The sequence below is a fragment of the Zosterops lateralis genome (assembly GCF_965231275.1).
Source record: "Zosterops lateralis genome assembly, chromosome: 1".
Classification (NCBI taxonomy): domain Eukaryota; kingdom Metazoa; phylum Chordata; class Aves; order Passeriformes; family Zosteropidae; genus Zosterops; species Zosterops lateralis.
The window spans coordinates 100,147,359-100,175,113 of NC_139762.1; the positions used below are offsets into that span (position 1 = coordinate 100,147,359).

The 27,755-nt window shown below is 36.6% G+C and overlaps 1 protein-coding gene across 4 annotated transcripts in view; it reads right to left on the reverse strand.

Moving 5' to 3' along the window:
• Positions 1-27,755, reverse strand: part of GNAL (G protein subunit alpha L) — a gene marked incomplete at its 5' end in the record, with an annotated part of 176,406 nt that overhangs the window by 42,585 nt on the left and 106,066 nt on the right. For all 4 annotated transcript variants that reach the window (XM_083870819.1, XM_083870820.1, XM_083870821.1 and 1 more), the window contains one exon: positions 10,620-10,717. In XM_083870819.1, coding sequence (XP_083726945.1) covers positions 10,620-10,717 — 98 coding nt within the window. The remainder of the gene's footprint in view (positions 1-10,619; positions 10,718-27,755) is intronic.

Below are 27,755 nucleotides of genomic sequence, written 5' to 3' on the forward strand. Positions count from 1 at the left end.
CTCCTAGCCTACTATTGCAGATAACACCCATCTTCTGGAATAATCAGGCTAGATGAGATGAAGAAAACTGTCTTGCTTGTGAATAAAGACATTTTAAGCTCATCCCACAGGCTGAAGGGTTTAGAATTAAATGTTTTAGAACTGTCCTTTAATTAGTTTCTTTTGAAAGAAATTCATGGAATGCATAACAATTTACTTTTTGCTATTTTTTTTCCTCTTTTAAGGGTCCTTTTTCTAAATTTCAGTTATCATGGTCTTCTGTGTATTTCTGACTACCTCACAGTATCCATACTCATCTCATGTTTATTGTAACTGCTTTTTAGCCAGGCTACCTTGATTGCTCAGAATCCAGTTGTGTATTTACTCAAGTTTTGGAACATTCACTTGTGCTGTGCTCTTCATATGGTGTGGAAATAGAAGATCTCACTAGCAGCGTCTCTTTGGCTGTTTCCAGGATCTTATGTGCTGGTTTGTTCTTTTTCCCTCCTCATATCCATTCTGCTCATTTCCATCAGAACATAGGCTAAGCCTCCTCAACACTGTGTAATTCCATACACTTAACATTTGCCTCATTAAAGAGACATAAGAGACTGAATTCCTGCCAAAAACTTGGTGCTTTATTACTTTTGCTTTATTTGTGAACCCATATTTATTATCTTCGCCCACCTACAATCTTTTCTTTTCATCTTCTTTTCATCCTCTAAAAAGGTATAACTTGTTTACAACTTAGTAAAAGCATGCCTAAAATAATTTTTAATCATAATTTAATCATTCTTTCAACATACTGTATATTATGATGATCTCCCTGACAGAGATACAGAATGGTATATTTATAAATAACAAATTTCTACGAATAAGCTTTAATAGAGGTCTCACCCCTGTCATTTTTACATAACATAATTTTCTGGTTATTACTTTGGAAGTACTATCAGGTCAAACCCTTTAAATTTTGCCTGTGTTGGTTGTGCTCTCTGCATCACAACCTCCTCTGGAGAACCTCCCACCTCGATGTCAGGCCCTGTGACAGGAGCTGCCTACAAACCACAGAGGAAAGGGGTGACTAACCAATGCAGAACACAAGTTAAAGCAAAAGTAAACAAAACCACCAAAACCCTCCAAAACAAACAGACTTCCATGTAGTTAAGAGAAAATGAAACCTGGGGGAAACTACTCACTACATTTGACTTGCTGGGAGAAAAGGTTTTTAAGATCCTGGCAATGTAAGGACATAAGACAACCAACTAAATGAATACAGAGGTCATACTGGCCCAGTGAGTTCCTCTACACTTAAGGCTTACTTCTATATTCCCTGAAGAGGTGGCAACACTGCTCTATAGCATTCTGCTGCTCTTAACAAATTGTCTTTTTAATAATGGCTCTAGTAGTGTTGGCAATTACATGTTTGACATAATTGTGCCAATAAATAAGTCGAGGCCAAGAAATTAAACCCATGCTGATCATTAATCTTCTTCACAATGTTGTTAGAAGGAAACTTAATAAAGAATAACTATCCAAAAATCTGTACCATTGGACTTTCAAGATACTAATGCTCAGAATGCAGATCTTTCCAATCTCATCCTTCTAAACCAAAAGAGAGGTAGTGAATCCTTTTTAAAGAAAGACAAAAAACAGCAAAGAGGCAAAAGCAGGGAATAAAGAAATGCACCAAGAGATTTTGGTCAGAAAAGGTACTTAAGGGTTATTTTGATATTCAGTCCAATTAACTTACGTGAACAAACATGTGAAAAACAAAACCTGCCAGCCTCCATGCCACATTCACAAAAGAAAACCAAAACTGAAAGGTTGTTCTCAGAAAATCCATACAACTGATTTCAAGATTCACCTTTCCCTGTATTAGCACTTATATGTGAAAACTGCTTAAACTTGTCTCTGTTTTTTGATTACAATTAATGGAATTATCAGGGGAGTAGTAAGAGGAGGAACAACTAATTTTTGAACCAATTCTAGAATTAATGATCTTTCAGAAATTGTATTATTTGGGATCTCCATTAAACAGGATATCTACTGATATGCCTTATATGTATTTTCTTTTCCACTGCTTAATTTAGGCTCAAATTAAACTTTGGGTAGAACCCCACAATGTAACAAACAATTCTAATTAAATCACAAAGAATACTTTTACAAAAGACTCAACTGGAACAATTTCTTTAAACTCAAATAAACCTTTAAAAAATTCTGGCAGCATCACTGTTGTCTTGTATTAAAATGAACAAAATTAGCTTTAACTTAATTACGAGTAGTAGAGAGACACCATTGAACTGCTTAGTTTCCCAGTCTGATTTATCTTAAAATTGGGATAACAACTAAAGTGATAAATACCACGACTCTGTTTTGGTTTAGTCTGAGGTGTAAAATTTATTTTTCAAGCATAGATGCTTAGTCTTTAGACTTTTTCAACACACTATCAACTGTATTTTATTTTCTTATTTCTTAACTTCTGCATTCCACCATCTTTCTTTTTCCAAATCTGTCAGTGCAGCATTAATTTAGAAAAACACAGCCACCCAAACCCTGGCTTCTTGTAGATCCTAATATAAACAAGGCTGTGTAGATCTATTAGTGGAGGAGCCTGTGTATGCAGAGTCTGGCCAGTGAGCAGCTTCTTAAAGAAGAAATATGACTCTTGGCCTTTCTTTATCCTGTCATGTGAAACTGACTACTTGAAAAAAAGAAAAACTGACCATCTCTAAGTGAAAAAATGCATGTGGCATATAAGAAAACTCAAATCTCAAGTGTAAAGAATTTGACAGTATCCTATATAACCTGCCATTAAATATTCAATGGTCTTTTTTAAGCATTCAGCTCACAGTTATTACACAGTTGTTATATTAAATAGTACGTAAACATTCATCTTACAGTAGGTTAGGTTTAAAGTAAGAGAATATGGAATACATTTTTTCTATAGAGCATAGTAAAAGAAAAATCACATAGACAAAACCTAAAATACATCCATATTACATAATGATAAGCTTTTTAATAAGATGATGTGTCCTTTAACCAACTAATCTCTGCCACTGAGAACACGAACACACTCAGCAACAAATTGTAAATGAACAGACTGAATTAAATTCTGTAGAAGTGGAATAAATATAAATGACTCTCAATGTTCCCTGCAATATAATGAAGTTGGCTTTGGTCATAGTTTACTCTTTCTCCCACGCATACACTGGAAGAGTCCTAAACCAAGAACAGCACATAAATAACACCACAATTGACAGAATGACCCACAACTTCCTTCTGAAATCCACTCATAAATCCTGCATACAGATTCTAGATAACCATCATCAGCAGTTTTACTTCATTTGAAGACATTTTGAGATCCTGACCCTGAACAATGATTCATTCATAATCAGGATTTCTGGAGTTAAGCTGTATCAGCATATTTACTGTACTCTTTCTTTAACATGCCAGTAAGAATACACATTTTTTAAGGTTCTCTATATTGGCAGTTATCTGTACTTTAGATAAGAGATAAACTTTCATGGCAATTTCTAGGTATGCTGATTAGCTCTGCTATTTTCCTTTCCTATGTTCTAATAAGTACATGTATGATTTTAATATGCAAAATTCAAACAAAATGTCCCTCAGCGCAGTCCAGTCTTACAGAGAAGCCTCCCCTTCCCGCTGCTCAGTGTCTCAGAGTCTGGTCATTTTCACCAGTCACACTGGCCCACCACTGTGCCAGTTCACTGATTCAGCCCTGTGCCAGTACCTATTCACATCTGTCCTCACTGCTGTGATGCAAAATAAACACAGTCTTTTCTCCTTTAATAATAAAGGCAACAGAAGGCTCTTACTTTGTCATAAAGGATATTGATGCTTTAAGAGTGTAAATGCTGAGAGTGACACTGAGTGTCTTGGTGCTTCAGCAGTCCTTTGCTCAGGCTTGAAAAGCTCCTCAAGTGTTGTATTGCAAACACAATTGCAAAAGCCTGCAGTTAAATCTGCAGAAAGGATATGGAAAAATATATCTCCAAATTAAATACAGGATACTAATAGAGAAAACTAAATGCAGAGAAGCTCAGCTGATGGACCTACTTGCAATTGTCCAATTTGCTGAATGGATCACATTTACAAACAAGACTGAGTTGCTATGTTACACTAACATGTCCTGCACCTATTATTGCCCCGTGTATGCAAACAGTCAGGAAAAAAAAAAAAAAAAAAGGAAAAACATTCATCAATTGTTCAGGAAAAACTGGAAAAATTGATGACTAAGGGAGGAAAGAACTGTTTCCTCAACAGAATAAAGCCAGCTTTGCTGTATTTTTTCGAAGAAAACTAACACTGTCTAATAAAACATCTTAAGAAGAGTCAAAGTGTACTTTCATGCATCTGTCATGACTCTGCCTGGTCTTTAGATTTTATTACTCCTTTAAATTGAGGTTAAGGAATATTTTATGTTTTTCTGCCTTCCACTTTCAACCTTTTTGCTTGTTCTAAAACCACAGGAAACAGACCCAGCCATAAACAGAGAAGCATGTGGGAAAATGTATGGTTTAAATTTATGTTTAAGCAGCCCTAGATGGGCGGCTAAACGGTTTTCCAGTGGTAATTAGTTAATAAGAAAAAGTATTTGTCACATCAGTTTTAAAAGGCAGAGAAGGTGCTGTGTTTATAAAATACCTTCTATCTTATTTTTATATTTGAGAAGTTGTTATTGTGTTCTCTAGGTACGGAAGACATTTGTGAAAAAAGTGGCTTAAACAAGGGGTACATGGCTGTATGCCATTCTGTCTATTTATGAATGGTATTTTCTTACTGCTTCATCCTTCAAACTGAAAATATAAAGGCATTTTGCAAGTTCTCCAGCTGCTTTTTATTCCATATCTTTGTAGTTCTAAATATTAGTATTGTAACATCATGGTCACATTTTGATTACCAAAATTAAGATAGAATTGGTTAAATCTCATGATTTTTTGTTTCGTAATGAAGGCAAAAAGGGAACAACAACAACAACAAAAAATCACAGCAACACATGAAAAGGTTATTTCATAGAATTCCCAGTGCAGATTTTAAGAAACCACAATTTTACCTCTCGAGAGTGTGGTCTATTAGTTAGTAAACAGTGAAAAATGCAATCATTAGACACTGGAGAATGACTTCTGTCCTATCTGGCAACCACCTCTGTTTAGAAGACTCATCAGTGAGGCTAAAGTGATTACTCTATAAATATAACCTCTCTTTTTTTTGGTTGTTTTTACTACTAAATAACAATTTTGTTGTTGGTTAAAGCTTATAGTTTAGATCAGGTAAGTGGAGAAACCTTGTTCATGAATTAACTAAACAAAATTTGCTTCTAATTCAAACAATGAATTTTTAAGTATTGAAAGTGATATTGCATGAGAAATCTCAAAAGGAAAAAATGAAGAAACTTTATCATCACAGTGAGTTGTTTATATACGAACCAGAATAGATGGAAGGAAATAATATTATGGTTTTCTTGTATCGCCATAAAAATTAAGCTCTTAAAATCTCGTTACATGAAACATTTCAAATTAATACTTTTCCCTCATTTTGCTAAGTAAAAAATATTAGTCCTATACTTAATAAGCAGTTACCAAATGTAAGAAGAATCACTGCTCTTAAAAATAATGTTCTCTAGATAACAACAGCAACAACAATAATAGTGTTTAGCTTAATTTATCATTAATGTATCCACGTTTAATTCAATGCCCCTTATGAAGAAAGAATATACCAATACACCTGACTGCAATGCCACACCAGTCACAGGAAGCAGAGGATGCCAAGGTAACTTTTCTGACCTCGGCCTGTAAAAGAGAATTTAGTGACGACTGTGCATGCCAGCAAGTAAACCTTATGTCTAGAAGAGCACCAGGCAAATCAAAAATATGCTTGGTTTTAAGAAGTGGTGCTGTTGAGAAAATAATTATCTTTTTTCTCACATCAAGAGTTGAATCTGTGGACAACACCACAAAAAGCTGTTTTTTGGTTTTTTTTCCAATTACTCAACCTAATACTAGGATAGACATCTCAGAAATTGTTGAAACTATTTTCTGGGACAGAATAACTGCAAAGAAAAATAACATCTGTGTATTTTCCATCTATATCAGCTCAAATATAAAATCAATTTTCTTTGGCCAAGCTTACATCCTTGTGTTTGCTTTCCTGAGAATTTGCATAATCAAGTTTTATTAGCCCAAATGTTCACATAGAGGCCTTCACACTTAAGTATATCAGGAGTGGTATATTTTGCCAGGGAAAGAAGACTGATAGACAAACTGGTTGAGGACAGGATTCCCTTAAATCCTTGGTCTACTTCCTATCCCAAGGAACTCAGTGAGTTGAGTAAAGCCCTTTCCAACCAGGGCCACTCATGAACACATGCTGCTATTTCCATGTGACCACAGTGAGATAAAATTCTATTCTGGAACTTCCTAATAAACATGAAAGGAGTTGGTTTTTTATTTCTAACAACAACTGCTTGAGCTTGAGCTGTGTGTGACCTAAAAAGAGAATTGAATGTTCTGCTTTCGTCTTTTTTCTCCCCTTTCCAAAGTGCCTAGTTCTGCTGCTCTACTGTTGTGCTCGAATACCTTTCCATGGAAATGTCTGAGCACCGCAAGCATCCCCACACCTTTTTTCTGATCACTGAAACTAATTTTAGCAAGTCACCTGAGAGCTGAGTAGCCAAAACTAAGTTAGCTCAATGCTTACTTTATGGAAACAACAGATGGACGTCACTAAACTGGGAGTGCCCAATATGCCCCAAGGATGATTGATGTTCTGAACTGAAATTTTATACCTCTTCATTGTTACATACATTAATTGGCTAAAATTTATGAAGTTTTTAAAGACATAATCAACTCACCAGCTTTTTTTTTTCTGGTTAATTTTTTAATTGAAGGCCATCATACCTGAACCTTTATTTCTTTTGATCAGTTCTACATTTAAAGAGCTTTTCTTTGTGGTTCTCTTCCATGGATACAATACAATTTGGGTATTTGGTAACCAGAATGAAGACACTGAAATATTAAAAATGGAGTTGTATTCATCATATAGGAAACTAACTTTTAGAAAACTGTCCTAGAATCACAGGAAAATTTTAATTTCTGCCTATTGTTTATATATGAGACAGTTTAATGCCAAAACTGCTCTAAATCACAATCTGAAAGTCCCTCATAGACCTAGAATTTGTTGAATTTAAATTATGTGAATACAGACAAAAAGCACAGTTTGAACAGAGTTCAAATAAGTTAAAGTTAGATGGGAGATTTATCATCATTATCTGCTGAAATCTGTCTAAGTCAAATGGGGACACAACTAAATAAAATCAACTTTTCAAAGTAAGCATCAGTTTTTGAGATTAAGCTTGAAATTTAACTTGTAAGAAATATTAAATCAGAAAAACAGGGAAAACAATAACCTGTCAGTTTTATGATATTATTCTCAAAGAAATATATGAAGGTCATTAAGGAAAGAAGATGGTTGACGGCCATGCAATAATGCCCCCTCTAAGAGTTACATAAATGTCTTTGTAGCTGGTGATAGAGAACAATCCTGATCTTTGCTGACCTCTGCCTTGGTCACATATTTGTATTTGTTACAAGTATCACGTGATACATCAACATGATGTGTGCACTAAATGTATTCCCTAACAATGAAAGAAGCACATATATATGAAGACTCATGTAAGAATATTAAAATGATTAAAATTATTAAATGAATGAGAATGAAGGAAAAGCAGGCCCTCATTCTCATTCCCGTGAAGGAACAGTATACTGATAATTTGAAAGGGCATTGAGGATCAAGGAAAATTAACTTTCAGGCATACTGTAAATAAAATATTTGCCTCCGTGTCCTTCTACTACCTCTGATTCCGGAAAAATACTTCTCCCACAGCAATAAAGAAAATTAGGTTAAGTTTTAAAAATACAGAAGCCCTGTACTGTAGCCAAATTAAACTATTCCAAAATACGTTGTATTTGTAACTCATTTAACAGTCAGCAAGTTTGGCTGCTGACATTACAATTTGTTAATAATGCTTTTCAGTATTTTTAAGCCAGCCATCCAACTTGTAGTTCACTGATATTTAAAACACACGCTAGGAGGATTTTTTAGGTTTGGCTTTGTGGTTTTTTAAGCTGAGAAGTGGTGACCTACTGATAATGTTCTTCCTCCACTAAAGATTAGGAAAAGATTAGGATTTAGCTGATGGCATGGGATGCTTTCTCCTAAAGCCAGAGTAATGGAAATAGTGCAGATACTTCAAAATCCCACAGTAAGACCAGCAATACACTCCTTCCCTTTTCCCCTTCACCAGTTAAAGATGACCACGGACAGGTTCTGACAGAAATGCTACCAGCTCCTGCTGAGCCAGAAAACAGCACCCTCACCCTCAGTATTTTTTAACTGTATGAAAGAACTGGTGTGTGGGGATCAGAACTGGATTTCCAACCTCTGCTCACACGCTGTCAGTTTTGAGGAGGATGTGACTCCACCACCCTGACAAACATCCATCCAATGCCAGCACAGAAATGTTCCTCTGGGTAGAGGGGCAGATAAAAGCTGGGTGCATTTTTAGCATCTTTCTGTTAAGATTATATTTCAGTGTTTTAAATCATCAATACCTGTGAGAAAAAGGCTGTTTGATCAGATCAATGACATTGCTGTACCTGAGTTTCAAGTTTCTGATCTAAGACTGAAGGTGTGTAAACAAGGATAAGTCACTCAGCTGTTATATTTTCAGGTAGATCATGACATGAAAAGCACAGATACACTTGAAGAATATTTAAGTATTAAATGATACTTCATAAAGGGTCTTGAAGGTGAAGAATTATGCAAATGCACTTACCACTATAACAAATAATCTTAGAATAAAGGAAAAGCAAGCCAGTTAGAAGATATGGAGGGAAGAAACATAGAAAAAGTCCTATAAAACTTCCTTTAACCTTTTACAGAAAAAAGGTAGTAGGATTCAGTTTTATGTTCCAAGACAGTAGACTTAATTCTAGATCCATTTTTTCCTCATTTGTGTTTTGGTTTTGGATACAACATGAAAACATAACATTCTTGCTGTCAGAGCCTGTAGACAGGCATCATTTTTTTAAAGGGAAAGTGCATTACCATTAGCACTATAATTTGGTGTATTCCTGGTTTTGTCTGGCCCTTTCAGCATCATTTTTCAAAGTAAGATTGTGAAAACATCGATCCTTACTGATCACTGAAGTAGGGTTCACATTCATGTATTTTAAATATGTACCCTTATTCTGTTTTCTTGGTCTGATATTTTATTTGAGTTTGTGAATAGATATGATAAACAGTCACTCTGCACTTTTCAGCAAGCAGAACTCAGATCTGTACTATGGTGGTGGTGGTGAGTGAGGGCAGAGAGGAAACCCACTGATTACAATCTAGGACAGCTGTCTAAGTCTCTCTGTGTACAACCACTCCTTTAATTTCTAGCTACTCTGGACTGTGAGCAAATGCCCGGGTTTTGGTAAATGCACTGAGGTCAAATGAGTTCCTTTGTACGCATATCTAATTTTCCCTTACTTCCATGCACTGATGAATCATTTTTTCCCAAAAATGGTCTGGAAAGAGGGAAAATAAACTATGACCCATAACACTGAAATTCCCCACTGTGGCAGAGGTGCGACAAGTCCTTCAGTGACAGGGACCTATTCCTCTGCTTCAGGCTCAGCACCAAGAGCAGAGAGGAGAGAAAAGCAAAACACTGAATGCAAGAACAGACTTGTGGTATTGCTGCTGACCACACTGCCAATTAGACAAAACATAACACACTGGTGTGTGTTCTCTGAAAACCCTAAATGACATAGCAACTGTACAAGTATATATTTCCGCAATAGCGTTTCACATGAAATGTGTATTTTTGATGGAAATCTAATTCAGAGCTGTGTTACTATCAAGGACTGCTGAGTTTGTAGCACTTGCAGTGTTAACAGACTTTTTTTAGATTAATAGGTTTTCATCACTGTACTATGTATTTATGAAATTCAACTTCACTATGTATTATACTTCTCAGAACATTTCTGACCAGACTGAACCTGTTTTCAGATTTTGACTGTGTTACATACATGTGTAGAATTTCACTTTGAAGGACAGAATACCAAATGTATTACTGTCTTTAATTAAATACTGCTCATCATTTTTTCCACCTAAAAAATATATTAGTAATGCAAGTATTCATCTAGTTATGTAAATGTCTTAGAAATTTTTATGGAATGTGAAAAGACAGAGCAATTTAAGCATTGTCTAGGTCTCAGAATTTTAAACAAAGTATTCTCCTTAGATTGATTCAACATTTTTCCAACTTAATAGTTTTGATTAAAATGATTTTATGTAAATCAATTTTGAGTGGAATGAAGATATTTAAAGCTATTTCATTTTTCATACTTTTCTTTATTAGATGTGAAATATTTGAGGTGGAATGTTCAGTCGTATAATAATGGCAAACTGCAATAATAAATTAAGTTTTCTATAAATGCTCCACCTATACAAAGAATGAAAAATTTAATTCCTACACTGCAAAACTCCTGAATCTCACCGATATATTTTCTATCTTGTTATAGACGATCACATTCTTGGCTATGAATTTCATAAAAAGAAATACTTACTACTGTGCACAGTCAATCAGTTGATATTCATTTGACCTCTCGAAGCACGCCTTTACACCTTCATCGTCCCAGAGCTTTTTTGCATGTTCAAAGAACTCCTGAAAATTGGAAATGCAATAAATCAGAGAACATTTCTCAATTTTTTCAATCTCCAATTCGCGCTGTTCCTTCTCCCAACCTTCATGCTTTATGCTTTGCAAAATGATAGATTATACACTTACAGAAGAAAAGCTGTAAGTATTTATTAGCAAAATTGCAATAAAATATACAAAACATATGGTTGCTGCGAGTTTCTAGCACATGATATATAATGAGGACAGTCTTCAAAATTCATGCCAGTCGATATGTAAGATTTACTGTAAGTACTAAAGTTACCTAGAAGCACGTTCATTTAATTTTTTAACTGAATTTATGCTTCTGTCATGGAAAAGGCATAAAAGTGACGCAAGAAGTCGCTCAGCTTATAAACATTAGCTTTCCAGAGAAAGAACCAGCCTGTAACTTTAAAAAGGTTGTGAAATTTTTCCTGAAAAACACAACTTTCCGCTACTTGGTATTTTCTCATGCAATATAATAACTTGATTGCAAGACTTTCAGAGTCTTTGCTCAACACTGCATCCTCCAAAGAGCTGCCTGGAACAATGTGTCTTTCCTAGCAGCTATCCCAGGCTACCCAATCCAGAAATATCTGCCAGCAAGCTTAATTCAGAATTATCTGAAAGAGGAACCAAAGCTGTCCTTGATGCCTGTGAAGCCACAGCCATACACATGTAGAGAGGTAGGTCCAACCCTGCCTGGTGGTTCCTTCTTTTCTCCAGCCCCAGCTCTAGAGACTCAAGGATCCAGCTTGTTTTAAAGCTGGGAGTCCATTTCATATCATTACTGGTAAGCAACACTGTAACAGAGTTTTTCCAGCTACATCTTTCTAAATTCAAATGAAAGATGTTTAGATGAATTAGTATTTCCTTTATTATATGGCTCTTTCCTCCCTTGAACAAAATTGTTAAAGCAATACGTCAACGCAAACACAGAAGTTGTTTTCTTAACACCTCAACACTGCTAATAAATCACTGGAGTCCTTTGGTTAGTCACAAATTTGTGAAACCTAACAAATTGCTTTTCCACAGTTCAATTTGGCTCTGTGTAAAATGGGTGTAATACCACTACTCACTTCATGATCTGTCAAAATTTTGCATAAACATCTGAATTCTGAAACTTTTCTGAAATTGCTTGCCAGTCTCTCCCCACATATTTTCAGGATTTAAAACCTTTTTCCTTTTTTTTTTTTTTTCCCTCTCCAACTATACCATGGACAATGCAAAGAGAGAAAAATTCCATTCTTTAAGAAGTTTTGAAAATGTTACAGAAAAGAAGATATTAAAGCAGGCATGAGAAACCTTTGCGGAAAGTCTTAGATGAAGAAAGGAAGCAACACTATATATTGGCAGATGCTTATACTGCCCTTGAAATTTATTTCTTCACTTGGTGAGGACATGTTTATTTAGTCTTTGTTATTTTAATTACTTATGTAATGATTGTTTTAAACACTGAAGATCCACCTTTTGAAGTGATGCTACAGCTATTATAAACTCTGTTCCTACAGCAGAAAAAAAAAAAAAAAAACCAACAAGCTCAAGAAAGGACAAGATATCAAACTAAAGTAGAAGGAGAAAGCGGACACACAGAGCACAACTACAAGAAAAAGAAAGAACTGGAAAAGTCAAAATGATAAAACCCAGAAACCTTGGAACATTCCTCAAATATAAAGCTTATGCTTGACTGATACTTGGGGCATCAGCTGAATGCCTCTCCCTTGCTGGCATCTTTGGCCAAAGAAAAGCACTGCCTTCTCAGTGAACAGAGTGAACTGTGGTAAATGTCAGGTCCTGAGGCAGAAGGAGCCAGCTCTCCACCCCCTCAGATGGGAGCAGTGTCCAACTCAGCCCTTCCTCCCACAGGCACTGCAGGTGTGGGGTCTGAGTACAGTGTGGCTGCCTTCCCCTCCTCCCCATCCACCCACCCTGAAAGCCATCTCTAAGGGGAACAAACATGTAAAAACCAGCCCCATTTAGCCCCAGGAAAGGCTACAGGCCTACAGGAAAGGGAGGAGGCGAGAAGGTCAGTGTAAAGGTATCCTTTTCTGAAGGGTAGGATGGATTGAGAGATCAGCTGAAAATATAAAGTAAAATAAGCAAACAAATAAATAAAGTTGCATAGCTACAGTAATTCTTCACTTCTGCTTTACATCCTCTGTATGAGCTTTATTTACTCTTAAAAATCTCTTCTGAAAAAGAGGCAATCATTTCAGCTCAGCTTCTCGAGACCCTACAAATATGTTGTAAATACAGGGTTTCCGTATCATATGCTTCAAATATTTCCACCTGACCATTATGTCTCAAAGCAGTCTATTTAAAGTGACTTCCAGTCTTCTAGTCCTAAGCAAATCATATAAAACAGAGCAAATATACTTCCCTCATTAAAATGTACCGATCTACTGCAGAGGAGTACACTTGATTGCAAATTGCCTCCCACACAGCCAGCTACTCGATCCTTCCTTCCCAGGTGACTAAAGCCTTCCAGAAAAATCCTGTTTCATTTCAAGGTGCCAAGTACCATGATCCAACTTTTCACACTTGTTTTTAACCCTTCTCTCGTCTACTGTAAGTTCCTCGGTATTTTTTCTGCTCATTTGCATAAGGCCCCCCACTGCAAGCACAGAGGAGGATTCTGCACATGGCAAACATAACTGGATGCCACCCCCCTCTCCACCACAGGACAACATCCAGACAGTGGTTACCACGTCAGCTTCAACCCCTGCAATCATGACCCTTTTGCCTGACCAGCCTTCCAACAATCACTCCCCTCCTGTCCATCCTTACAACTCATTCCTATGAATCCCAATGCTTGTCGCTTCTTCCTCCTTCCTCCTGCCATGGCCACATTGCGGCCACCTCAATAGCAATCTGGCCCTGGTGTGGGCTCTGGGCTCTGCCTGCCCTGCAGCACCTGCTCTGGGGCTGCAGCATCTTTGGGGTGGCAGCCACAGTTGGCAATTTCTGTCACGGGGAAGAGCCAGGATAATAAACAGAACAGAGAATTCAGCTATGCTTCACCTGGTAAGGAAAGACGGAGTAAAACATTTTAAAATGCTATCTTAGGTCAGGAAAACACAAATTAGGTTTTTAAGAGTAAGCTGTGACTGTAGTAGCTTATGTTCTGAGCTGGCCAAACTAAGACTTTCTTAAAGGTGTGACTCCTGAAAAGTGGCTTTTCAGTTCTTAGAAGTCACGAGCCAGGTCCTTTAAGAAACCTCAACTGGGACAGAAGAAAACAGGGACGTGGTAAATCACCCTGGGAATCTGATGCATTGTGTTTACAACATGAAGTTGACATCTATCAGATCAAAGTCACCAAAATCTACTAAAAATACTTAGCATACTGAAGAGAATCAGGAAATAATGTACTGTGCCTGAAAGCAGAAAACCACCTACGTTATAACCAAATAGAACAGTTGCTTCAGCCGAACTCTTCCTTAGGGATGGAGGCATACAAATAGTTGCACCTACTAATATACACATAAAATAAAAAAATCAATATATTTTTAATGTAGTATTTTAATTGGAGCATTAAATAAATATATGATAATGCTTTAGATCTCCTGAGTTACGGGTGTCATGAACTGCAGGTAGTTTTTACATTGCACACATTAATTTACACCATTTATCTAAGAATTTATAGCGATCACTAGACCATACAAAAGCTTGATGTAATATTTGGATATCATCAAAATGAAGATGTGACAGACAACATCTCAAATATTTATTAATATAAAACTATTTAGAAATTTCCCACTCTTCCTGAGAAAATCCAAAACCTCAGCCCTGCATTCCTAAACCACCTCCTCACTAGCAGATACATTTTGCCATAAATAGTCACATATCATCCAAAAATCATGAAGAGGCAAAAGCAGGTTATGCTTACTTTTTTGTTTTCAGAAGAAAATAAGGTCAGATCTACATAAACATACATCACCCTGAGCTGATACCACTGGTCTAAGCAATAGGCTATTTTTACTTTTTTTGGTAAAAAGTCTTGTAAAAATATTTTTACTCACCTAATTCAGGGAAAAATTTCCTGATTCAATGTATTCCCATACATAGCATTCCAAGAAAACAACAGAGGTAACAAATGCAATGGACTACAGCTAAGCCTCAAGGCACTGTTTTTCAACTTTGTCTTACTAGAAGTTACAGCCTCGTCTAGAAATTCAATTTCCCTTATTTTGGAAATAAACATTTATTGGTAGGTTACCTTAGAAACCTCCTCCCCCTTATAACTCCTACAAAAAATTTTCAAGTAGCTAAGCAATGTACTTATTTCACTTTTTAGATACCTAAATTTGGAATAAATACTAGTGATGATTAAACAATTACATATCTTCATGAACAGATCTTTATGTATTTTGGAAAAAAGAACTTTTAATCTAACTGCTTTACAAACGACAGAAGTTCATGTTAGGTCAGGAATACAACTTTTATTCTACTAAGATTCTTTATGCCTTCTGGATGGAGCATACATTTACTAGCTATCCTGGTGTCACCTTTCAGTCTCCCAAAAAGTGGAAAGTAGAAGGCTCCATCCACAGCCATATTTTCTACTTCTGTTAATATACTCTAAACATGGAAACAACTGCTTAGATCAATGTGAAGTCAATCTGCCTTAAGCCAAAATTTATGCTCTTATTCTTCTAAGCTTCAGGACTGTCAGGACTGTAAGAAAATTTCTCATCTACAACACAGATTAAACCTGTCTGATTACCTGACAACCACTTAAAGAAGTGGCAAACGTTACATATTTTCATAGTTCTGCCATTGTGGGTGTGAAATGAAGTCATCACTTCTATTCTGAATTTCAGTTACTACTTCTTCTCTCAAGTACTTATCCAAACAAAAAGTAAATCACATAATGCATTAAAATTTCCCACCTAACACCTCCCCAACTCCCAATGACAACTGCAGTGCAAGATGATCCAGAGAATTAATTCACACAGGAAGGGAGGTATGTGCCTCCCTACTGAGCAGGGTACTTGTACCTCCCAATGCACAGTGCAGGGGTTATATGTGTATATATATACATATATACATATATATATGTGTGTATATATATATATATATATATATATATATATATATATATATACAGGCAGTCCCAGTCTCCCAACCATGGACCTATGGAAACATCTTGTGGACTAAAAGAGTGTCAGCTGATGGGGAACTACTACTGTGGATCCCAGATTCTGTTGCAACTCTCTACAGTCTCTACTCACTGTAGACAGTCTCCATTTTGAGAGCCTGACTTTAAACTTGAATCCTAACCCAGCGTTTAACTGAGATGGTTGTAAACTGATGTTTCAAGAAACCTGCAAGAGACAGTGAGTGACAATCTGCCCCAGTGACTCCAATTATTACTGGTTTGCTCGTATCAAGTGTAGTAACTAATTTTCTATTAAAATTGCTCTTTATCCCTAAACACCTACTGAGTGCAAATGCAAGCTATGTCAACAAAAAAAAATTAAACGGATTTAATGACTGGGTGAAGTACAAGGTAAGGCACCCAAGAGAGAAGGAAGCCTGCTCAGTTACCTCTTCCACAAACAAGTACAGCCTCTTGATAATCAGCCTCTTGTTTACGACTTAAAAGTGTCCCTTATGGCTCAGTCAGCTGTTCTTAATCCTTTATGAAATGTTCTGCCTAACAAGGGAGCTGTTTTGCTGTAGGTATACAAAATGCAGCTGCTCAAACTCCTCATGCCTGCAATGAAGACAGGCAAACAGTTACAATTTAAAATCAAAAACAGAATACATGACTTGAATTTCCCCAACAGCAGTGCTGTCAAAACCTTCGTTAGCCCCAGAGCAAAAGCACAAGAAACATTGCAACCACATAGGGAAGGGTGGCCAATGGGCACACAAGGACCAAGCACAACAGTGGGGTTCAGATGTTTCTAAAGAACCAGCACTTACAGTAGATTGATTATACAGAAACCTTTAGGAAAAGTACAACCTCCACCCCCTGCAAAGTATTTTCTGTTGTAATTTGTGGGTGTGCAATAATCAATGCAATTACTTTGCTAGTTAGTGACTCATTCTGATAGGCACAGCAGCAGTTTGGCCTCTAACCCTCCTCCAAAACCTAACTTCAGATCTGTCAAAGAGAATTACAGGATAATACATCCAGATCTACCTTCTATTCATTTTTATTGGACTTATTTTGCTATTTTTTAGGGTCAGATGCAACAGTCTTCAAGTATGATCAGTCTGCACTAAGCATAACCTCAGTTCATTAGAGCTGAACATGGGAGGATGGCAAATATCACCTTCACAGAACACAGTCTATGCTGGGGCATCTCATATTCCAAGAAAACAAAACTAGCATATTAATTTCTAGGAGAATCTTATCTGACTTGCAAGTACAAGGAAAGAAGCTGGGGCAACAAATGGCATTTATAAATGTATAAAAGCACACAGCCACCACATACCACTGAGTAACACCATTAGACAAAATGCACCAATTGTGGAGCTCGCTGACAGTGTTCAAAAACCATACATGCAAACAGCACAGACATATTCTACATCCATTTCTTAAACTATTTCTGTGACTTCACTTTTAAGTTTTTACTCTACACTAAATTTCCAAGAAGCGTGTGCAGTTGAGGGATCAGCCTGATTGCCCTAGCAGTTCTATTTCTGCGTGCTGGAAACATGTTCCATCTGCCATCTTATTTTATAGAAATCAACAAGTTCAGCTTTCATAGATCACAGAACTCATCTGCAAGGTCTGAAAAATATATTAATGCATGTCTTCAAACTTGTATCTGTCAAACACTAAAAAAAGTCCAAAAGGTTTTTAGATCATACTAGCAAAAATAATAATACCATTTTTTGCTTTTGTAATATTTTAAGGCCAGCACTGTGGTTTGGATAGGCTTTGCAAATAAGAATACATTATAAGTCAAAGAACAGTTCCCTGCTTTTCCTTCACTACCTGTTACATAGTGGATTTTTTTCTGAGCTAGACAACAAAGATTTTATCATACTAAAACCAAAACCTCTGATTCAGTCTTCTAGTCTCCATTTTAACTGTGTACTTGAAGTTTCAATCTGTTCAAATCCTTGAACGTTGCTGCCTACCTGCTATTTTAAGGGGCCACCAAGCTCTCAACTAAGAAAAGGAGAGATAATTTAAGCAAATTATTTAGTGTATATAGTGCCTAAAAAATGTGTTGAGGATGGAAAGCTCATGCACATTCTTTTCCTGGAAATTATGCTGGTTTCAGGGAGTCAGGACCTCTCCCTGAATGTACATAAAAGCTCTTAATTTGAAAAAAAACACCCACTTCTCAAAATATTTGTGAAAGCAATTAAAGGTGCATTACACAATCCTATAACATTGCTGCCCTTTGTATTTCTGAAGCACTTGTCAAAAGAAAAATGTAGGTACTGTTATAATTCCCTCATGGAGAATTTTTTTGTGGACAACAGATGATGACAAAGCATGAAATTATTCTGCAAGTGCTGAACAAGATGCAAAAAGAATGAAAAATATGTAATGACTTGACAAAAAATTTGGAGCAGGTGATTTATTCCTGTTATCAAAATGCTGCTTACACAGTTGTCTTTGTAGAGCACTGAGCCTTGAAACTGGAAAAATTACTGAAAAACACATAATCTGTATATCACCTGTACTGGGAGATGTTTGCTTGCTGTTTATTTATTGAAAGCAATAACGGCACCATGAAAATGTACAGATTCTGTATGCCGAAATTTGTTTCCTAAATTGACTAGGTAAGACTAAACAGAATAGAGTCCATGTGGAATAAAGGACAGCAAATCAGCCCACAGCACTTCTGTTACTGCTTCTGGATCTGCAATCATTTAACTCCTGGGCCTTTGCAATGAACACCATATTCAAATTTAAGTCAACATCCAGTCAGTGAGTGTGGACAAATCACTCTACAATCCTTGACAAAGGGACTGTTATGGAATTGAGAAGTGCTGCTTTTAGACATTTATTATAGAGTGGTAAACTTGAGGCATTTCATGGCAGGAAATATTATCAAGATTTTTATTTTCAAAACACTGGGCAACAGCAATAACTTAAATGCTGTAACATAGCAGAATTGGATCTGAATCCTCCCTGATTATAAATCTCAAGTAGCATTGTATTAGATCACATTTTATATTAGCTGTATATTGTATGGCAATTTTCTATTCCACACCACAATGTATTCGGGCACAAATCAGTACAAAAAATGGAGATCCTTCAGTGGATTGTTATTTCACTGAGCAGTGAAAACCATGAAGTTAATTCTCACCTGCTGAGTTGAAGTGATAAATCTAAATGTGCACTTGTCACCTTTTGGCACTGAGAACGTGACCCTCTATTCAAGTTCCTCCTGGATACTTTCAGCCCTTCTTACAAGTCTGCCTCTGTTGTCATTGCTCAGATGGTGGGAACTGCCCCAAAGAAGTCAAACCAGTGGAGCACAACGCTGAGGGGAGGCAGCTCTTCCCTGTCCCCAGGCAGTTCTCCTGCCCTGCCCACAGGGAACTCCTGCTGCTTCTGTAAATACAGTTTCAGAGTGAAGAAAAGCGTCCAGCGACCTGTACAAACACAGGACTGCAGCCTCCTGTAATGCTTCCAGTACGGAAAGTTTCTTCTCCTCCCAGATTCAACTGTTTTCCTTAAACCAGTTTTGAAGGTCATACATCAAGGAACTATTTCATGCTCTAATATGCACTTTATTATTTGTAAGTGATTTCCTACCAGACAAGTGGTTTGCAAGGACAGAGAACTCTCATTTCCTTTTATAGATTTGATTCGGAAATAAATGCTGGCAACATCATGTGACAAATGGGCAGCATCCACAACTTGAGCAACTCTCACAACTGTATCAGAAAGTAACGGAAAAGCCAGTCTGCTGCTGCCAGATCTATTTAGCCTCCTACTCCTCTGCCCAAGTTTTATCTAAATACTTCAGCATTATCTCTCTTCTTTTGACACTTCTTCCTGTCCTTATCCATGTGCAAAAACCTAGCTTCAGCACACTAACTTACTCATTCTTTATAATAGTAGGAAAAGGTAATACAAGGCTTTATTATATCTCTGTGGCTAAACTAAATTGAGTTTCAGGAAACGTTTCTTCTAATTAACAACCACAGGTACAGATATATGTATATGAGTAAGGATTTTCTATGAAAAGCAAAAACTTTTTTGTCTTTTCTATCCGATAGCAGTTGCCTTTTAGAACTATTCTGGGAAACAACGGGATACAACTGCATGAACAAGTAATTTTGACTATCTGAAAGTAATGTATTTTAAAGAAACTCAATAGTTTGAAGATGTGCTTACAACGTTTAAGGATGGATGTAGAATTACTCTATCTTATTATTCGGTAAGATTAAGGTATCTTAATAAAGCTCTGAGAAGTAATACAAGCAAATGTAAGTAAATCTTGGCTTATGTAACTTCCAACATTCTTCTAATGCCAGTTCCCACAAATCTAGTGCTGATGACCTCAGAAATCAACCTTTACCAGACTAATTTAGAAGAATTTTTGCTAGCAACTTTAGAAATGTATAATTTTTAATTCCCACTATTTGGTTCTCAATTCTCATTCTGAAGAATATGTAATTTTCAAGACGGTAGCAACGTCCTATTATGTATAACATGTAAAGAATGTACATACAGTAACAAATGAAATTGTTGTGACATCAGAAAATAAGTATTTTTTGTTAGCCCATAAATATTTTTACCACTCAGAAACTGCTTAGAAGTCAACAGAAATCTATACCCATAGGAATAAAAATCTGTGTCTTGACAAATATAGATGACTAGAGACAATGGACAACAAATTCTCCTGGAATTTCAGAGCTGGAAGTCCCTAAGGGGGCCCAAGTGTTTACCATGTAGATATTTCCCGGGTATGTGAAAAAAATACTTTATACAGCCTAAGATAGCTTCTTCCCTTTCTTCCCAGTCTTTTATTTACTATTTGTTGCAGGATTATTTCTCACTTCAAATGTAATCTAACATGAAAGCTGCTGATCAATATTGTAAACAGATGATTAGTGTCTTGTGACTGCCAAAGAACTGTTAATGAATCTCAGCAAATGATGCTGAACCAGGGACGTGAGGTAAAATAATTGAATTGAGGGAGATAATAAAACTAGGTAATTCCTTCAGTTTAAAAGGCAAATATTGCCAGAACTCCTTAAACAGAAAGAAATTATTGTCTTGTCTCAGAAATGGAAGGAAATCCATTCCTTTGGATTAATTAAAATCAAACTGCCACCAACTGCAGCACTGCCTACCTGAAGTAAAACACAGAACTTGTGAGTTTGAGGTCATTGATACTGGACTTTTCCAACCTGCAACAACTGAGGCGAGACTACAAGGAGCCTCCCTGCACCTTCTCTCCCTTCTCGTTCCTTCAGGTACTACTTGGCTATAGAGCCTGCAGAGCCACCACAGGGCCAACAGCAACCTCCCTGCAAGACCAGTGGTTGCACACAAACAAAAAGGACCAGCTGGATGTTGCATCTCATGAACAAGTTTAATTCAGCTGGATCTGGAGAGAAAACCTGACAGATATGTGCCAGTTGTGAGCAGGGCCTTGAAACAATGCGAAGACAAGTCAGACAAGGACTTTTGCTGCCTTCTGGCAGCAAAAACCCAACTAACTGACTTCAGAATGAAACAGAGAAATAAATGTCTTCTAGCAGCAGCCACCCTGAATTTCTAGGGAAACTCCATTCCACAGACATTCAGTCTTTTCAGACCTCTTGCTTCCTGTGAATGACTGAAAGAGATAGCTGGGCAACAAAAGCATACAGGTTATTCCCAACTCCCTAAATATCTCCTTGAAGAATGCCAGGAATAGGTGCATCATAGACAATAGCCTTTAAGCAACCATAGATTTTTGAGAACTGAAGGTAGTTTATCACCAGTAGTTACTTTTAATTAAACAAACAAACAAACAATTACTAGACAAGCTCCTTTTCCTCTCTACCTGCCCACTGATCCATTGTTTATTAATCCATAGCTTTTTCAATTTTCCAACTTGAAATACACTAGTGAGGGAAAGAGCCTTCTTCATTAATTTGATCAAAGACTTTTTTGGCAGTTAAACCAGAAAATGTATGTAAACATCAGAAGTGAAATTCTTGATCAGTTGTAGCCTTATCACTGTGAAATAATCCAGTATCTACATTTAAAGCAAACAATAAATATTTAAATACATAATGAAAAAGTTGTTTATTTCCATTAAAAAAGGTATTGGAGAACTCAAGACTCTAAACAAATACTTAGATCTGTCACACTTGGTGTATGACACATTTGGTTAAACATAAATGCCTTCTTCATACGGAGCTATTTCTTCTTTCGAGCTGCCTTTTGAAAGACTGAGGTTTATTTTTAATCCAATATAATTTAATTAAACAAACATTTGATATATGTTTTAAGCTATTTATACAGATAAATTCATGACAGATTCAGTGTATAAGATGAGAAAATTCATGTAAGAACTTTGCTTTTCAGGATTTGTCTTATAGGACCACACTTTGAAATTGTATTTATGCTGCAATAAAAAGGCAACTAAAAAGAAAGCCTTTGGCCTATTATACTTTTGTTAGTTTGATAATTTTTCACAAAGATTTATTGACATGAAACTATAATAAAATGCAGATAAAGAGCAGAGTGATCTTCACAAGAGCATAGTGATCCATAAACCAGTTTCGTGACTTTTCTATTGAAAACTAAAGGACACTCACATCCCCTATATAAGGTATGGGGGTTTTGTTACTCAGAATCAAAAAATGTTAGTTCTCTAACACATTAATTGACTTTTAGAAACCATATTGAAACATGAAAATAAACAAGTATTTTAATTAACTGGCTCTTCAATACACTGTATTTGTACAGTTTCTAGGTCTTAATGTTTCCCCACACAGCTGAGTATTTAGCACTGTCCTTGGGCGCCGGATGTTTCCCACACAAAATGACTGCACTGAGCACACGTAAGCTGCAGCAAATCTCAGCAAGGTTAGAGAACATTCTGCATTGCACCCAGGCACTCGGTGCAATGGGAACCTGATGTTAATTTGAACCTTTGAAGTACAGAAACTCCTGTGCGAGGCTCCAGTGGCCATCAGCATCTTCAGATATCCCAGATAGGGCAAAGCCTTAACCTGTCACTTGCTCCTGGTGAGCAGGCTGGCAGAACTGTATTCTCAACACAACCCGAGCAGGCTGCTGCTCCCTTGAACCATTATTAAAAAATGTAGAAAAAAATATTGGCTTCCTAAAACAGCATTTTAGTACAACAGCGGTTGCACTTCCGTTGATGATGATTGTTGTGGACAACTGCGAATACCTTCTTTCTACATTTTCAGTAGAAACAAGATGGCAAACATACTGCCCCAGTTGATCAACAACAGCTACAGGATCCATAGAGCTACACCACACATGAAGATGAAACATAGGTCTGCAAGCAAACCTTAAAATAGCATAAATAAACATAGTTCAATTGTCAGTAACTGATCCATGATCATCTTGTTTGTGATACGCTTTTAAATTACAAGTCAATGCTAATAGCCCCTTGATGCACAATTATTATCTGGTTCATTACTACATATACTTCTAATGGTATGAGCTGGTAAACAGCAAGATATTTATTATCAAGAGAATACTGAAAAGTGGTTTTCCCTTTAGAGGCAAGCAACAAGATAAATATACCGACTTCTACTGAAGTAAACTTGCTAGCAGGATTCTAGAGACATTTTGGGTTTTTCGTAAAGCAACAGCCAGCCAGAATATGTATTATTGTATTTGCCATGTTTCAATTATATAAATTATAAAGACTCATTCTAAAATAGATGCCAAAGATTAGACAGCTAGCTGAACTGACTTAATATATTTCAACAAATATCTTAAGTGGTTCCTGTTGCTCCTGGTAAGCTGACTGAAGTAAACATTTCCAAAAGGAAAATTGCATTAAGTTCCAAGAAATATGATAGAAAACAATTTGCAACAGAAGAGGACAACAAAGGTATGATGGAACATCATTAAATAAAATAGATATCTTTGTTAAGTACCAGCCACAAGAAGAGAGTTGATAAATATTAAAAAAAACCCAGGAATTTTTATAGCAAAGTTGTAAACAGTCCTGTTTGCTTTTTGGTTTGGTTTTTTTTTTTTTTTTTTTATTATTATTTTATTTTTTTTTCCCTTGGAGACTGATATGAGTTGTATATCACAAAGTTTTGCTAGATTAATTACACCTGATCAGTGTGTGAGAAATTCAAATCTGAGAAGAGCAGCAGTGTAAAAGCAAAAACCTATTTATTTGTGAAGGCAAACATTTCCCAGGAGTGAGCCTCTGATAGCTTTTGCACCATGCAAAAGAAATCATGATTACAATGGGGGAAAAAATCCTGAGCTCAGAATACCTATTCTACCTTGATAGATCAATGCAGATACACTGCATTCATATGCTGTATGAATTTAAGAGATATAAATTAATTGGCATTACATTTTCAGATATTATGCTCCCTAGAGCAGAGAACTCCCCAGACTAGAACAAAATGGTTATTATACGTTTTGGTGAAATTGTGACATTTATAAAGCTCAATTATCAGTTCTACATCTTGCAATTTATATTTTATATTTATACATTGTTTTTATATATCAACATATTAAAAAATTATCTTTCTTAAATTTCAGTTCTCAAAATATATCTCCTTGCAAACATAATCCATAACTGCCGGTTTTTAAATGTTATTGAACTGCGTATCTGCTAATTTAAATCCAGAAATTCTAATGGCAACTTACAGAACAATTAAAACATTCTTCTGAACATATAAAATTATTCCCCATTAGTGCAGTATAAATGTGGTACACTACAAAATGCAGTCAATCCTCTGACTTGGAAATTTTCTGTTTGCAGATTTACAGCCACACCAGCAACTTCCAACTGTAATTTACTGCTATAGATACTGTTCACATGTAGCAACTAACACTTACCTGCTCATAATGAAGATTTCCAGGAACGAAGTTGGAAAACTACAGATTATCTAGCATACCTCCCAGAAAACAGCTGCTGTGTGGCCACATCATTAGATTACAAGTCATAAACCAGATGTAAGACTGTGTGTCATAAAGCATAGATGCAGATGCATCCATCTTTGAGTTCTTTAGTTAAAACATTAAGTCAACAGATGAGGTGCTGAAATCTGAAATAATTTCCCTCATCATTCATATTTTGCTACTCATCTTGGACCTTAAGAAAAATCATCAAAATACTGTAAAATAAAGTTAGCATGATCAGCACATCTATTTGAATATTCAGCTTTCAAACTGCTCTTCCACATCCAGAGCATTTAGTATCAGCACCACAACTTAAAAAGTCTTCAAAGAAAAGCATGCACTTCATTTGTGGATGCACCGACTCTTCCCTAATGGCTTGTAAAACAAACCAGCCACCTCTGGTCTAACTCAGGGCTCCCAGGCTGTCATGCCAAACCACTGGGATGGCCCAGCCAGAGGACGACAGAGGCCATTCCTGGCTTTACTCAGAGGCAATCACCCACCCCCTGCATAAAACAGCTCCCTGAAAATTGTCATTCTTTCCTTCCTTTCAAGGGCCACTGCCCAGGAAAAATGGTGCCCTGCACAGACACCCTCCCTGCCTCAGTCTTGGGGTAGGAGCTCAGCTGGGCCAGTGTGAGAAGTAGGAGAGAGATTGAAACACCACTGGGATGGGGTGTCCAAGCATTCCCCGGGCTCTGACAGTGCCCAAGGAAAGCGCCAGCTGCACAGACTATGCTGCTTTAATTGACTTGGATTAAAAACTTTTAACAGAGATAAATCAAATACATCAATAAATAGGACAAGAGATCCCAATCTCTTCCACTTTACAAAACCAGTCAGAATTCTTATGATGTATTAAAGAAATAACTATTTTTACTAAGTTATTTAAGTTCTACGCTGACATCATCCCATGGAAAACAAGTGTTTTCCATATCTCTTTCTAAGTATAAACAGTAAGAAAAACTCATGTGCTCTTCCAAAATTACTCAAGCACAGGTCATAAAGTACTTCAGCTGCAGCTGAAGCATGTCATAGCTCCATACTGAATCATTACACTCACTTTTCAGATGGTCACATTTATCTGGGATTATATATCTTGCTTACACCACTCAAAGAGCCAGGGCAAGCATATAAGAGAGTCCAAAGAAAAAAATACAGCATGCCTTTGCTTTTTCTTCAAGAGTTTAGTTTTCTCTTTGAGACTTGTTTAAAAATATTTTAAAAAATAAAGAATCAATCTTACCCAGATCACTGTAGAATTATAAAAAGAGGGGAAACCAGTGTATTGCTATCCATTTTATTAACTATTCAATGTTAGCTCAAAACAATTAAATTTTCTATCAAGGCAATCAGTTCCAGTGTTCCATCTTACCTTTTCTTTTTTTGAAGAGTCTGGACCATGCAGTCTATGACTTTGCCATATTACTGTTACGATTTTTTAAGAAATTGAGGATTTTTGTAACACTCCTATTTCAGTATTTAACAAAAATAATTCTGTAATAAGCCAATCATGCTGGCAGAAGTACAGCTCACTACTGGAAAGACCTGTTCTTGGAGGTGATTTGGATTAAGGAACTGGGTAATGCTTTGGACAGAAATTACTCAAGTCCCTGTTGGCACATTCAACACAAGTAGATCAAGTATATGGCTAGATGTGTTATTTTTTGCAATTCAATAACAGTGCAAATATGAACTGAGAATATTTCTCCCATACAAACATAAAAAAGCCATTACAGCCACATCAGTGATGAAAAAAATATGAAGTACACTGTCATTGTTGGTTTGCCTGAAAATTTCCATGCAATAATCCTAACAAACTATCTAAGAAAGTTTCAAATGTAGCAAAAATGGTTTTTGGAGGTGATCTGGAAAACAAGTTCTGCTTATGAAATCCTTTTTTGTATTAAACTTTGTATATTTGAACCAGATTCCCCAAACCACTGAAACTATGGACAACAGGCTAATGAAAGGGAATCATAATACTTAAGACTGTGGTGTTCTAGGACAAAAAACAAATAGCTATTGCCAAAGATAAATCAGCTTTTTTAATCCAACCATCCCAGGGAGTGGATGATTGCCTAACTGGGGGTTTCGCCTGACAAAAGGGGTAGAAGCTGTCAAGAGAAGTTTCTCACTGGCTTCTTAAGGACAAAGGGAGGTAGCATATGTGACTACAAAGAGAAACAGCAAACAAGGAAGGCACTGGGGGGGAATTATTGTTTCCTTTCTGGAGGATCAGCCACCAACAAGGACAGCAGAAGGAGAAGCAACAACCTTAGAAGCATCTGTCTTCAACTGAGCACATCCTCCAGAACAAGTAAGAACACGTGATGGGAATGTGCTCACTACAACGACTGCTTCGGTCCAGATCTGTTTTTTTCCTATGGTAAAAATACAGGTTGTGGGGAAAAATCTTCTTAAATCTCCATATCTACACACCCTCTTTGAGAAACTGCCTGAAGAACATGGCTGTACTTCAATTAATATCAGATGCAACGTTCCCTTTAGAGAAAGACATTTTTGAAACACTACTCCTAAATGTACTTAGGTTCCACACTCAAGTGGCAATGAAGTTTTGAATCAGCGGCATATTTCAACCTCCAGAACATTTAATTTCTCTCCTATTTGTAAAGCTCCTATGATATGGCTGAGATCTAGTCAATGACTAGATCCTTTGTACCAGAAAAGAGACTCTGACCTCCCAGTCAAACTGTAGGGGGAAAAAATATCCCTGAACATCTCCTCAGGTGGGGAGCTCCCACTCCTTATGCTACCTTTCAAGCAAGATACATGTTTTCACCATGATTTTGATTTTCCTTGATGTACTGTTAAAAACCAGCTTACTCTAATATGAGGAGTAGATGGGAGGTTATTTTTTATTCCAAATTGGTTATCTATTCCACTGTACAGCTGGGAGGAGAAGGGAGAGTTTGGAGAGAAATAAAGCATTCCAAATAATTTGAGCATGAGAAAAAGAATAAAATAAAT